Below are 15,800 nucleotides of genomic sequence, written 5' to 3'. Positions count from 1 at the left end.
GAAATTTGTAACAATATCTGTGTGGTTCAAGTTATTATACCATCAATTTATTAAATTATTAACAATTCAAGTAAAACAATTTTGATTAAAATGTTGTTTTCCACGTAAATGCTAATACATTGTCCGAAATTTCAAAATTTTCAATTATTTTATGATGATAGAAAAGGCAGAGTAAGAGAAGAAAGAATTATTCAAAACATATTCGAATTTGTAAAATATTTCAATAAATATCGAGAGTTAAATACCGAAAAAAACTTAAATCGGATTAAATAGATTTTATTTTTAAATTATTTTATATTAATCAATATTTATATTAATTATTATTTTATAATAATTAATATCTATTAATTATTATTTTATAGGAATTAATATCTATTAATTATTATTTTATAACAATTTATCTACATAATATATTGTCAAATTATTACAGTATATAAAAGTATTCTCACAAAAAAAACATTTTTAATTTTCGAAAAATATAATAATACTTATTTAAATATTATTATAATTAATATTAAACAATATTATGACGATTAATTTAAAGAGCATAAGATTTCTGATGTTTTTATATCTCATTTTTTTAAGACTACATTTCTTTCATTTTCTTAAGTTTTGCCTTCTCTTCGCTGTCTTTTCGTCTTTCGGAAGGAAATCGCGAACAATAGAATCCCGCACACGATCATACGTCAAGAGAATCAGTTTCTTCGCAAAAAATTACGTAAATATAATACATAATTATAACGTTATTGGAATCAGTCCCCAGCATGAGTCATGATGCAATTAGTAAAATTTCCAAACGTGTATTGTACATATGTAATGTATGTGTGTGTGTATGGTGTGTAGGTGTATGGTGTGTGTGTATGTGTGTGTGTGTGTGTGTGTTAGATGTGATTGACTGCTGATAAGTAATTAGATAAAGAAAAATTATGTTTATATTTTCGTTGAAAGTTATTACATCTTTGTCGTAAAAGTCAGAATCCTGATTTCATCAACGATGAACAGTTGATTCATGTAGCTCATAATTTAAAAAATTTTAATTATTAAAAAACTCGACGCAGCTGAATAATATACAAATAAATTTGGCAGCGTGGAGTTTTTTAATAATTAAAATTTTTTAAATTACGAGCTACATGAATCAACTGTTCATCGTTGAAGAAATCGGGATTCTTTTACGAGAAAGATGTAATAACTTTCGAAAATATAAACATAATTTTTCTTCATCTAATTATTTATCAGCAGTCAATCACATCTAACACACACACACGCGCGCGCGCGCGCGCACGCACACACACACACACACACACACACACACACACACACTGTTGATAAACGTAAAATAAAATCGCACTCTTTTATTCTCGACGTAATTTTCTATTTAAATATATCATTAATTTTTGTAGATAATTATGACAACTGTTTTACACAATTTTTTTTAATACCGCAATTTTTTATTAAAATAATTTTTTGTAAAATAGTTTTATACAATAATGTTTTACTACTGACGAGATGACTCGACTTCCTTTTTTTACCTTTTTTTGGAAAGATAATTTTTTTAGGATATCACTAATTTTTGTAGACAATTAAGAAATAACTATTTTGCATATTAACTTTGTTTAATGTAATATTTTTGTAGTTTAAATAATACTATGTCTTGTGCATATAACAGTTTTTTACAATAATATAAAATTTTTTACAATTTAATACTGACACATGATTAACCTTTTTTTACTTTTTAAAAAAGTAATTTTGGAGAATATGTTAAATATCCAAATAAATAAGTAAAGAATCCGCTACCAGCCCCGTCATTTCATTAAAATATGACGATCTTCTCTACTTAATATACTTTTTGCAAACTTCGTAAAGTTAAAATATATTAACAAAGCTACATTCTTTAATTAAATCCAGGTGAAGTTCACTTTAATAAAATTTTAATTTTAGATTCAGTTACAAACCTTCGACATTTTCAATTAAGAAAAATCGTCTCTAAATAACTTTAGAAGTCTGTTATTAATGTGTACTAGATAGTGTGATAGTGCAGGAGACTGTATATAGGATGAGTTTTATTTCGTGTACCAATTTTTTTTATGCGAGGGATTACTTCCCAAGTAGCAAGAACACGTCATTTTGACGTTCCAAATTAGTCATTTTTGGTCATATGTCGTCAAAATGACTGATTATTGTTACATGACTTTGTATTGACGTCTTGATATAACATTATTTTTACGTCATTTTTCAGTCATGAAGTGACGATTATTTTATTATGAATGTCATTAGTTAGTACATCGAACCCATAAAAAAAATCTTCTAAAATTTTTTATATAACATGACTTATTTCCCGATCAGACTTTATATATATATATATATATATATATATATATATGTATATATATATAAATTTATGTATATTTATATTTATATATATATATTTATTTATTTTTATATTTGTTATATTTATATTATATTTATGAAGTAGAGAGATGAATTGTAGTTTAATATTACTGGCAATAACGAAAGAAATATTACTGAGATATTACTGAACTAATTCGATGTGTTTTCGAGAAATCGTTAATCTTTCCTTTCTCACATTCTCGATTGTGTATTATAGCTTATTTAGAAATCGTAATCCAGAGCTCTTGATAACTGCACACATTTATAACGAAAGGATTATATTGACAGAAAGAAAATGAAATTTGTAACAATACTTGTGTGGTTCAAATTATTATACCATCAATTTATTAAATAATTAATAATTCAAGTAAAACAATTTTGATTAAAATGTTGTTTTCCACATTTATAATGCTAATACATTGTCCGAAATTTCAAAAATTTCAATTACTTTATGATGATAGAAAAGGCAGAGTAAGAGAAGAAAGAATTGTTGAAAACATATTCGAATTTGTAAAATATTTAAATAAATATTGAGAGTTGAATACCGAAAAAACTTACATCGAAAAACTTACATTAAATAGATTTTATTTTTAAATTATTTTATATTATTCCATATTTATATTAATAATTATTTTATAATAATTAATATCTATTAATTATTATTTTATAACAATTTATCTACATAATAGATTGTCACATTATTACAGTATATAAAAGTATTCTCACAAAAAAGTCATTTTTAATTTTCGAGAAATATAATAATACTTATTTAAATATTATTATAATTAATATTAAACAATATTATGACGATTAATTTAAAGAGCATAAGATTTCTGATGTTTTTATATCTCATTTTTTTAAGACTGCATTGCTTTCATTTTCTTAAGTTTTGCCTTCTCCTCGCTGCCTTTTCGTCTTTCGGAAGGAAATCGCGAACAAAAGAATCCCGCACACGATCATCTCAGTCAAGAGAATCAGTTTCTTCGCAAAAAATTACGTAAATATATACATAATTATCACGTTATTATGGAATCAGTCTTCAGCATGAGCGATGATGCAACTAGTAAACTTTCCAAACGTTTATTGTACATATATAATGTATGTGTGTGTGTGTCTCCCTGTGTGTGTATGTGTGTTTAAGTATATGGATATATGCATTTATGTCTGGGTTTATTCAGTTGCATGGTGATTTAGCGGTAAAGCGGAGTTCGAAGGATTACTGATTTCCAGACAAGTGCTTAGGGACAGTTAAGCTCAATACATGGACAGGACGCTTCTCGTGCACTTATTGATACATCACTCCTCGTGGATATCTCGCGCTTTCCTTCGATAGCGCCTACCGTCGAACGATCTATTCAACATCTCTTGTGCTCTTGATCGGGACAGGAACGGGAAAGAGCCGGAAGCAAATGCATAATCTATCTTCTTTATTTCTGAAAAAAGTGCAAACTTTTGTAGCTGTGTGTACAAATAATATAAAAAGATCGTATCGTTCCATCACATTTTCTATCTATATGCATCACCGGTTTAATCGAACAATTTTTATGGTCATTTTGTTATTGTATATTCATTACATTCCGCTTCTTATTTTTTCTCATTTAAAAATCTAAGAAAGTTTGAGATTTTCCAGAAAGTTCTTTCTTGTCCCATGCCATCTTCAAGATCATATCTTGCGTGTATACGTAATCGAAGTTGATACCCTTAGTCGTAGTCGGTATTTGCTTCTTCACGGTTTGAAAAATATTCAAGATAGAATATTACTGTTTGAAAATCTCAAAACTTTCTTAGCGGTAATAGTTTAAAAAAAATACACATTAAATATACACATATAATATACACAAATATAATTCATTATAATTTATAAAGATAAATTAGACGATTATAGAGAGTGTCTTTGTTAGATAACTTATTGTTAGATGATTCCACTCGGAAATACGTAATACGACTTACATGCGATACTTACATGCATTATTCATCAGTGACAAAGTGATGATTGGTTAATTGCAGACAGAGATTGATTATCGCTGCGCTTAATCGCTTTTCATATAATACTGTGCTTAAGGAGTCATTAAGAAATTGATGGGTTTAAAGCAAAAATTCGCTCATAATTGGAAGCACCCATAGTCCGTAACGTTCACTTTAAATGTGAAGTTGTATTTAAAGTGAGCATTTTAAATTACTGACTGATCTCATTCTTATATTGAGCCATTCAATTAGAAGTCCAGAACATATTAAACGTTATTTGTACTTTTAAACTAGTCGTTTTATATATTTATGTAGTTAATATTATAATTATTAGATATATTTTAAATTGTAAAACTATTTTACACACACACACACACACACATGTATATACTTTTTCAAACATTCAAATATTTTGCGTCATCCAGATTTGTATTTGATAATTTAGATGATAGTGTATCTCGATAATTTCACTTTAGTTCCATTATGAAATATTCGTCATATCATCGCTGGTGATATTAAGCGAGAAAGAAGGAATGCGAACATTAATACTAATGATCGAAATGATCGTTGCATTAAAAAGGCAAATTTTGTAACTAATAGACTGCTGTCGCACGTGAAAAATCTTTCTGTGCGTGTAAATATTATCTTCCAAATTGTTCCTATTAACTTTCTAAATATTATGATTATTACAAATGCGCAAAAGCGTTCCGTCGAGAATTTCCGCAAATCATATATACAATGGTTAATATGAGATGGTCAATAGAATTATAATAAGGCATTATTTTAGTAAACAGTTCATTTCGTCCGTGCGCATTCCAGATAGCTTCATTTTTTTAAACTCGTTTAGTCGAAGGCTACGTAATGACATCGATAAATAATCGCTGTCCAAAAATTGCCTTATTATAAATATTTCATGTGTTTTAAAAAAACTATCGCATTTATATGATTTTTAATAGATTACAGAATAGATTAATCAGTATATCATATTAATAACAGTATTTAAAAAATTTGTATAAAATATTTATAATCTAAATGGCAATTAAAATAATATTTAACAATTAATTAAAATTTGTTCTATTTTATTGTATAAAACACATACGCATATGCGATTAAATTTTAACAATAAGACATACATTAAAAAATTCATAAATGAATCGTGCTGGTTAAACTATCATCTTTAACTATAAATACTAAAATCTGTTAAAGAAAACATTGCATACATTTAGAAAAGAAATATATTATTTAATATTGTTGCAGAAATAAAAAATTTTGCTCATTAATCCATTACCGATGTATTATCTATCCTATTTGGCGTTTGGATTCATTTATATTTAGCGAAAAAAAATATCTTCTGTATTGATTAGCTTTTGTGCTTACCTTGATATCTACTATTATCATTACAGACTGTATGTAAAGTATTTAAGAGCTTTTCGCCACAATATTTCTGGGGCACGGTCGCTTCTGGTTGGGGTAGCCGTTCGTTTGTGCGTCATTTGATTCCGACATAAGAAATGCGATGGCGATCATCAGGCTCATAAGTACGTTCAATTGGTTCGTGAACATCTGAAAATATCCATTCTCATTTAATTACGCGAACGCATACACGAGGTTGGATTAAAAAACTAAAAGATGAAATATATTGTATATTTATATTTATCAGAGAAATATTTATTATATATTTTATATTTATATAAGAGGAAATAAGCTTTTTCGGAGATAGAAAGATAAATAAGAATAGAAAAATAATTAGAGAATATAAAACATAAGTGAGCATGTGTTAATTAAAAGTAGATTGAAATTGTGAATAGCGGTGTCATTACGCAGCCTTCGACCAAATGAATTAAAAAAACGAAGGAACTGTCTGGAAAACGCGCGGAGACAAACTGTTTATGTTAAAATAAAATATCATAAATACTGATATATATATATTTAATTTCGAACAATTAATGTTCGAAAAAATTCACGCATTACCATCGCATTTTTTAGGCTCTTATTGCTCATTTAATTATCATGTTGTTAAATACATAGAGCCGTATTATTTATCAATTTATTTAAAATTACACGCCGAGCTAAAATGATCGTGTTCTTATTATTTCCATAGACTAATAAAAACGGACAGGAGAAGTGTCGGTGTGGGGCTGAATAGCTCAGTGGTAAGAGCAGTCGCCCGGCAAGCGAAAGACTCGGGTTCGATTCCCGATTCAGCGACTTCGCCTTATATTTTCAATAGCTTACAACTAAATAGCGATAATTATCTCAGATAATTGCCTCAATATTTTCATTATATCAATAAAAATTGAATTTAAATGTACTTTCGATGTAATATCAATTTGTATATCGATATATTTTTTAATTTTAACTACATCGTTTTAGGCTACAATTTACATAAATGCACTTTTATTTTGATGTTTCAAGGTTGATGAGGGAATTTATTCGTGATCGATTCGCAACGTTTCATTAGACGTGTCCGAGTCACTACCGCAGTAGACACATTGGCATGCTCCTTTGAACACGCGTAACACTAATATAGGACAAACCACTTCTATTTCCGGCGCATCGAAATTAGCGATAGAAATTAGCGTTCAACTAAGCTATAATTGAAAGAAATGACGCATATTAATGTCGAATTATCTTTTCCTCGCAATTAGTACGACTGAAACACGCACATTTCCAATTCGTAGCATTATTGCTCCGATGGAAAAAAAACATATAATTGTTCCGAAGAAAAAATATGTAATTTGCAATTAACAAGTACATATTTTTTTTTTAAAACAACTGTGTGTTTTCTTTACACCAATTGATGCCTCTCATTATTTTGCACATAAAAGTATTAAGGTAAGATAATAAAAAAATGAATATTTTACTAGATATTTGGTTGTAAAATTGAAAAATTATTTCAAGCCTCATAACATAATTTGATTGATTTAACGGTTATTGAAAACCCATAATATGCATTACTCTCAACTTAGCCATTCGCGTAAAGATACACGGTGTGTCTTGCGCCTGAGTGATCACTCGATTTCAAGACACTACCGTGTTTCTTGATATATTTTTTAGTAGTGTATACGTATCTATGTGTCTACATCAATATATAAATTGTTATAATAATATAATGAAGTGTGCAAGAGATGATGTTTATTGACAGTTCAAGTGCGATCGATATATTGTGAGTAAACAATAACTTAATTAACAATTTCAACATGTAAATTGCTATATTAAATATGTCTATATGCATATGTAAAGAGATAATATTATTAATTTGAAACATTTTAAATGCATGTCTCTACAATTTATTGAGATTCCAAATCAATTAAACAGCTTGAATAATATATAAGATAGTTTTGATAAAATTTAAAATATTCTCTCAATAATATAAATATGATTATTTATTGCAATTGATTATACACATGAGAATTTATTTTGTTCGAATTATAGCAATACCACTTTGTCACGTGAATACATGAATTAAACAGTTTGATGCATTAATTAAATGTTGTTGTCTGTCGGAGATTATATTCAAGTCAATGTTCAAAAATCATTGATTAGCGAGCAGTACTACAGCAGGATATATTGTATAACCATCTGATTAGCTAAAAGCAAAATATAAGATATACAAATGAATGCTTATAAGATATGTACATATAAAATATATATTTTTAAGAAAACATTATAATCTAATATTCTATAAAATTGCGCGAATATTTAAGTGGCTATCTTACTCTACAAAACATGGATAATGTCATTGGAAATATTTTTCCTGTAAATATCCTGTAAATATTTTTCCTGTATAGAGAGGTCTTTTGGCACAAATCATTGTCAGACTTTTGGCTTAATTCTGTTTCAGTTTATACCATGCATAATCATAGGTCGCATAACATATGCCTTTACATTGCATACATATTATTATTATCTAAATAAGTGTATATTAAGATCTTTATCATATATATAGATAATACGTTGGAACATCTTGGAACACCCAAAGAATATTGTAAAATGCAAAATTTGATAAAATGGATATTAATTGTATGGTTCATGATTTATGTAACGTGTACTTTAAATTTTAAATTTTTATTTAATGTATGCTCGTTAACACACAGAATAATAATTTTGACAAGTTTCTTTTAAAAATCTGACTCTTTTTTAGGTATAGCAGCCACTTGCAGTATGAAGATTACAAATGTGGAAACTGTCATAAAAACCTGAAAGAAAATATGTAAATTAAATTTTTTCGCATAAAAAAATTACATATATAATACACTATATTAAACCTGTATTTTTGTATGTTAATCTAATTTCTACTACTACAAAATATAAAAATAAAAATATCATATAAAAGATGTAATAAAAAATTACAATCTAATTATTTATAAAATAATGTTAAAATAAAAAGTAGAAATAAAACGAGATAAATATAAGATATAAAATATAAGATTATAATCAATGTTGCTATATCAATATTTTTTATCTCCTTCCAAATATCTGCATATCGAATAGAATTTTTAAATTGATGAGTTGTTTTGTCAATTTCATTAACCTGAAATTTGAATAGAATTTATTACATCAAATATATATCTTTATTAAGAGTTGCGCATTATTTTACCTTAATTGTTACATTCTCACAGATATAATTTACAGCGCATAACTTCACTAAAAATAGAAAGACTTATCCACTGACAATGAGACAAAGCCAGAAGTATACTTGTATTTCTTTTTGTTCCTGTATAAGGATTATGTATAAATAATAGCACAATACTGTTAAAAACAAAAGAAATTTCTAAAATAATAGACGGGAACGTAAACGAAATTATGGGAACGTAATAATTTTACCATAAACGAAATTATGGGAACGTAATAATTTTACCATACTATAATATTATAATTAATATAAATTTAAATATGTGTACATAATTATATAGAACACGATTAAATAAAAATATACATAAATATATATCTTATCATGATATACATATATTAAGAATAGTAGATATATTTGCTTTGATTATCATATTAAATCCCATATTAATTATTATAATATTAATTCAAAATATTATATCAGTGAATAAGAACTCATTCCACAGTATAAAACATACCAATAAATAAACCATATTGTTAAAGAATACAGAATACTTAAATATGTAATCCACTTAATCTTCGGTCTAGATGTTTTTAAAGGATAGACACCTAAACCGGCAATAACATATAATGAAAAGATGTCGTACTTCCTGTTGGATCGTGGTCGTCATTGTTATTGCAAAATAACACTGTCAATTTAATAAAACTCATTTATGTATTCATACGCGTTGCAATTATAACAATTTAAAATGTTATTAATTTTTTCATCATTATAATACATGTCTTTTNTAAGTAGCTATCTTACTGTACAAAACATGGATAATGTCATTGGAAATATTTTTCCTGTAATATAGAGAGGTCTTTTGGTGCGAATCATCTTCGTCAGACTTCTGACTTAATTCTGTTTCAGTTTATACCATGCATAATCATAGGTCACATAACATATGCTTCACATTGCATACATATTATTATTATCTAAATAAGTATATTAAGATCTTTATCATATATATAGATAATACGTTGGAACAGCTTGGAACACCCAAGGAATATTGTAAAATGCAAAATTCGATAAAATGGATATTAATTGGATATTATGGTTCATGATTTGTGTAACACGTGTAATTCTTTACTACGATTTAACTTTCGTAGACTGATCCACAAAATGTAGTCTGACTGCTTTTTTTGACCATATACGGTACGACAAATGTCACAAACAATTATAAGCTATATAAATATTTAATTTGACTGCAATTTGATGTGTTTTCGAGAAATCGTTAATCTTTCCTTTCACACATTCTCGATTGTGTATTATAGCTTATTTAGAAATCGTAATCCAGAGCTCTTGATAACTGCACACATTTATAACGAAAGGATTATATTTACAGAAAGAAAATGAAATTTGTAACAATACCTGTGCGGTTCAAGTTATTATACCATCAATTTATTAAATAATTAACAATTCAAGTAAAACAATTTTGATTAAAATGTTGTTTTCCACGTATAGTGCTAATACATTGTCCGAAATTACAAAAATTTTAATTGATTTATGATGATATAAAAGGCAGAGTAAGAGAAGAAAGAATTGTTCAAAACATATTTGAATTTGTAAAATATTTAAATAAATATCGAGAGTTAAAAATGGAAAAAAACTTAAATCGGATTAAATAGATTTTATTTTTAAATTATTTTATATTAATCAATATTTATATTAATTATTATTTTATAATAATTAATATATATTAATTATTATTTTATAATAATTAATATCTATTAATTATTATTTTATAACAATTTATCTACATAATAGATTGTCACATTATTACAGCATATAAAGTATTCTCACAAAAAAGTCATTTTTAATTTTCGAGAAATATAATAATACTTATTTAAATATTATTATAATTAATATTGAACAATATTATAACGATTAATGTAAAGAGCATTTCTGGGATTTCTGATGTTTTTATATTTCATTTTTTTAAGACTACTTTTCTTTCATTTTCTTAAGTTTTGCCTTCTCTTCGCTGCCTTTTCGTTTTTCGGAAGGAAATCGCGAACAAAAGAATCACCGCACACGATCATACGTCAAGAGAATCAGTTTCTTCGTAAAAAATTACGTAAATATAATACATAATTATTATGAAACGTTATTATGAAATCAGTTCCCAGCATGAGTCATGATGCAACTAGTAAACTTTCCGAACGTGTATTGTACATATGTAATGTATGTGTGTATGAGTATATGGATATATGCACTTATGTCTGGGTTTATTCGGTTGCATGGTGATCAAGGGGTAAAGCGGAGTTCGAAGGATTACTGATTTCCGGACAAGTGCTTAAGTACAGTTAAGCGCAATACATGGACAGGTCGATTAATGTGCACATATTGCGACAGCATTCCTCATAGAGGTCTTCCCATTTTCGTGGCCTATCGGCGAACAGTTCCTTCAACGTCTCCTCTGCTCTTGCTCGGGACAGGAACGGGGAAGAGTCGGAAATATACCGAAGATTGGCCTTTTTCATTTCTGAAAAAAAGTGCAAACTTTTGTAGCAGTGTGTACAAATAATATAAAAAGATCGTATCGTTCAAACACTTTCTGTGCGTGTAAATATTGTCTTTCAAACTCTTTCTATTAACTTTCTAAACATTATGATTATTACAAATGCGCAAAATCGTTTCATCGAGAATTTCCGCAAATCATATATACAATGGTTAAAATGAGATGGTCAATAGAATTATAATAAGGCATTATTTTAGTAAACAGTTCATTTGGTACATGCGCATTCCAGATAGCTTCATTTTTTTAAACTCGTTTAGTCGAAGGCTACGTAATGACATGGATAAATAATCGCTGTCCAACAAATGCCTTATTATAAATATTTCATGTGCTTTAAAAAAAAACTATCGCATTTATATGATTTTTAATAGATTACAGAATAGATTTATCGGTATATCATATTAATAACAGTATTTAAAAAATTTGTATAACATATTTTATAAAATATTTATAATCTAAATGGCAATTAAAACAATATTTAACAATTAATTAAAATTTCTTCTATTTTATTGTATAAAACACACACGCATATGCGATTAAATTTTAACAATAAGAGATACATTAAAAAATTCATAAATGAATCATGCTGGTTAAACTATCATCTTCAACTATAATTACAAATACTAAAATCTGATAAAGAAAACATTGCATACATTTAGGAAAGAAATATATTATTTAACATTGTTGCAGAAATAAAAAATTTTGCTCATTAATCCATTACCGATGTATTATCTATCCTATTTGGCGTTTGGATTCGTTTATATAAGCGAAAAAAAATATATTCCGTATTGATTAGCTTTTGTGCTTACCTTGATATCTACTATTATCATTACAGACTGTACGTAGAGTATTTAAGAGCTCTACACCACAATATTTCTGGGGCAAGGTCGGCTTCTGGTTGGGGTAGCCGTTCGTTTGTGCGTCTCTTGATTCCGACATAAGAAATGCGATGACGATCATCAGGCTCACAAGCACGTTCAATTGGTTCGTGAACATCTGAAAATATCCGTTCTCATTTAATTACGCGAACGCATACACGAGGTTGGATTAAAAAACTAAAAGATGGAATATATTATATATTTATATTTATCAGAGAAATATTTATTTTATATTTTATGTTTATATCAGAGGAAATAAGCTTTTTCGGAGATAGAAAGATAAATGAGAATAGAAAAATAATTAGAGAATATAAAACATAAGTGAGCATGTGTTAATTAAAAGTAGATTGAAATTGTGAACAGCAGTGTCATTCCGCAACCTTCGACCAAATGAATTAAAAAAATGAAGGAATATCTGGAACACGCGCGGACTAGACAAACTGTTTACGTTAAAATAAAATTTCATAAATACTGATATATATGACGATCGCATAAGATGCATAGAGTTACTGTTTTTAGATATTTCTCATTTAAATATAAATCTCACGATGCAAGAAAGAGAGAAATAGATCGCGTATTTTTGTTCACGCGTGTCATGCAATCGTCGCGACGGAAATTGCCTCCGACAAAACAAGAAAAAAGAGAAGATGCCTCTCAGTATGCTTATCCATGATAGCAATCTTTGTTCACACGCTTATTATGTTATCCTGCAATCAAATGAATATTAATACGCGGAGATCTTGTTATTTTAAGGTTTTGCATGTTCATTTCACATCTATTTCGATAATCGTGAAGATATTCAATATATTTATCGAAGGAGTGTGTTTTTGACTACATTTGTAAAAACAGCAAATACACTATCTCGGACAAACAGATAATTATATGCAGATTGTAGTTTAAAGAAATAAAAAGGTTTTATACAATGCACAGGCCTGTAAAATAAAAATATAAATAAATACGAATCTAATAATTCAAAATTATATTCCCATATATTTCAGTTAGGATTAACGATATTAACGATATTTATTTCGCGACTTTTCAAGGATGTGACCTTCCAATAATGATACCGTGTGTTGTTCATAGTTTGTACGAAAATACACACATACATGTACGCATGTATTTCCGTTAAATTTGAAAGTATAAAGTCTTGTTTTTAGTAAAGATATTAGAAGAGATTAATAACTGAGCTTTAAAAATTAAATATCTATTAAAATGTCTTTAGAATTAATGAACGAATAATTATATATATATATATACTTTATACAAATATCGAAGCTTGTTTTATAAAAAGCAAAATTTCATTTTCAATATCTTACAACTAAATAGAGATAATTTTCTCAGTGCCTCAATATTTTCATTATATCAATAAAGATCGAATTTAAATGTACTTTCGATATTAATTTGAATATCGGTATACTTTTTAATTTGAACTACATCGTTTTAGGCTACAATTTACATAAATACACTTTTATTTTGATGTTTCAAGGTTGATGAGGGATTTTATTCGCGATTGATTCGCAAACAACATTTCATTAGACGTGTCAGAGTCATTACCGCAGTAGACACATTGGCTTGCTGCTTTGAAAAAGCGTAACGTTAATATAGGGCAAACCACTTCTATTTGCGGCGCATTGAAATTAGAGATAGAAATTAGCGTTCAACTAAGCTATAACTGAAAGAAATGTCGCATATTGATGTCGAATTATATCTAATATTATTTATCTTTTCCTCACGATTAGTATGACTGAAAACACGCACATTTCCAATTCGTAGCGTTATTGCTCCGATAGATCAAACTTTAATTATATTATTCACGATTTATCATAAAACTCTAAATATATATACTGAAATGAAATGCCAAACTAAATTAACATTTTGTCTTTAAAGTTGATGAGGCAATTTCTGAACGTTATTTCTAATATCTACTTTAAGATTTCTTTTACATACCTTGAGAGTTTATAAAGATTTTGCACTTTGATCCGGAAATCTTCCTTAAATATTCAAAACGGTAATCCAACTATAATTTTTCTTTGTCTGAAAGAACTGCGTGATCGTCGGTGAGTCGTTCTCGTTGATCTGAGGAAGGTCGTACATCTTTCAAAATATGAACCCGCGGATGGGGGAAATAATTGTGTTTTATGTTTTGTGTATTTATGTTTTGCGAACGCGGGCAACTCGTGGCATCTTACTGTGAAGATAATAAGCTCGATCGCACGTCGTCGAGCAAAACGCCGTGAGAGCAAAACAATTAAAAATGTATCGGTTTAATTTATCGGCGAAAATTAGTTCGTATGCGATATAACCTCATTATTCTTAAATTTTTTTTCGTAATCTATTAATGCAGTAATCCATTTACGTAAGGTATTTCAAAAAGAGAAGACTAGCTAATAATAAGTTTAAAATTAGTTTTTTCGCAAGTGTGAATGAAATGTGAAAAAAAGAGATCTGGAAATGAATTGTTTTTTGGAACACAAATTTAATATATTATGTTAATGCATTTTTCTCTCACTTATTTTTTCGCTCTTGTTTCTCTTTAATATTAAAATTTTGTCAATTTAGATCATTTAAGAATTTATTGATTTCTTTGAATTCGCATAATTTTGCGCATGAAATAAGATATAAGGCTGTATCGCTGCTTCAAATTCTCTTAAATAAATTGAGATTAAACAATAATTATACGTGTCGATAACAACGTGTGTTTATTGGTTTCTCATCTGGCGCCTTCGATAATCGTAAACAGAGTACCGAACTACATAGATCCTCCCGACAATCTTAAGAAGAGATGCATTTTATAGCGAAAAGTTCTATAAATTGAAAAGAGTACTCGGTTATCTTGAACGTTTTCCCTTTTCTCCTTCAACCACGGAGCTATTTTCTTTTGATCTTTTTTCCTTTTTCTCTCGTTTACTGTCTCCCGAAAGACTGATGCATTTCTATTCTTGTCTTTTCTATTAATATTTTCTTATTATTCTCTTTTCTCTTAATATCCGCAAAGAACTGCCGGCGGATACCATAAATAATAATGCATAAACACGTGAATATAACACTCGGAAAGATACTAAACACACTTATACGCACTGATGTCCGATCGAGTGCATACCGTCCAATGGTGGTCGACTTTTCCGATCAAAGCGCGAATGCATACAAAGGAAAATTTTCCCCTTTCTCGCAGTTGTACATGTGTGAAAGAAAATAATTGAAAAATCCCAAATCTCTAAATTGTTTCGATTGCATATGGATTCGCGTTGTTTTGCTATCAAATTGCGCGATAAATTTTTATCATCGACAAAAGTAAGCTGTCAGAACTGATACAAGAGAAATATAACTATAAGTAAAAGTAACATATAATTTAGATTATTAAGACCAAAGAAAATGAATTGCGCACCTATTTTAATATCAAATTTGTTTTTCTAAAAAAGAATTTTGTATATAATAAAAT

At 28.0% G+C, this 15,800-nt stretch overlaps 1 protein-coding gene across 1 annotated transcript; it reads right to left on the bottom strand.

The window, feature by feature from the left end:
- Positions 1-10,851: 10,851 nt before the first annotated feature.
- On the bottom strand, positions 10,852-14,457 carry LOC112638382. The gene is made up of 3 exons (XM_025409969.1): positions 14,309-14,457; positions 12,293-12,479; positions 10,852-11,450 (listed from the first exon to the last, which is right to left on the bottom strand). Exons 2-3 carry the CDS (start codon positions 12,477-12,479, stop codon positions 11,272-11,274), a joined length of 366 nt encoding a protein of 121 aa, XP_025265754.1. The 5' UTR covers positions 14,309-14,457; the 3' UTR covers positions 10,852-11,271.
- Between the last annotated feature and the right edge of the window lie 1,343 nt (positions 14,458-15,800).

Source organism: Camponotus floridanus, unplaced genomic scaffold, assembly GCF_003227725.1.
Source record: "Camponotus floridanus strain SB8 unplaced genomic scaffold, Cflo_v7.5 scaffold298, whole genome shotgun sequence".
NCBI classification, from domain to species: Eukaryota; Metazoa; Arthropoda; class Insecta; order Hymenoptera; family Formicidae; genus Camponotus; species Camponotus floridanus.
Note: the sequence above shows the minus strand (reverse complement) of the source record. Positions and strands in the feature narration are given on the sequence as shown.

Bases quoted from the DNA above. Each gene is read 5' to 3' on its own strand.
- LOC112638382 (XM_025409969.1), bottom strand. From the start codon at position 12,479: ATGTTCACGAACCAATTGAACGTGCTTGTGAGCCTGATGATCGTCATC. The intron at 11,451-12,292 runs GTAAGCACAAAA...ACTTTTTTTCAG, and splicing joins TGATAATAGTAGATATCAAG to AAATGAAAAAGGCCAATCTT.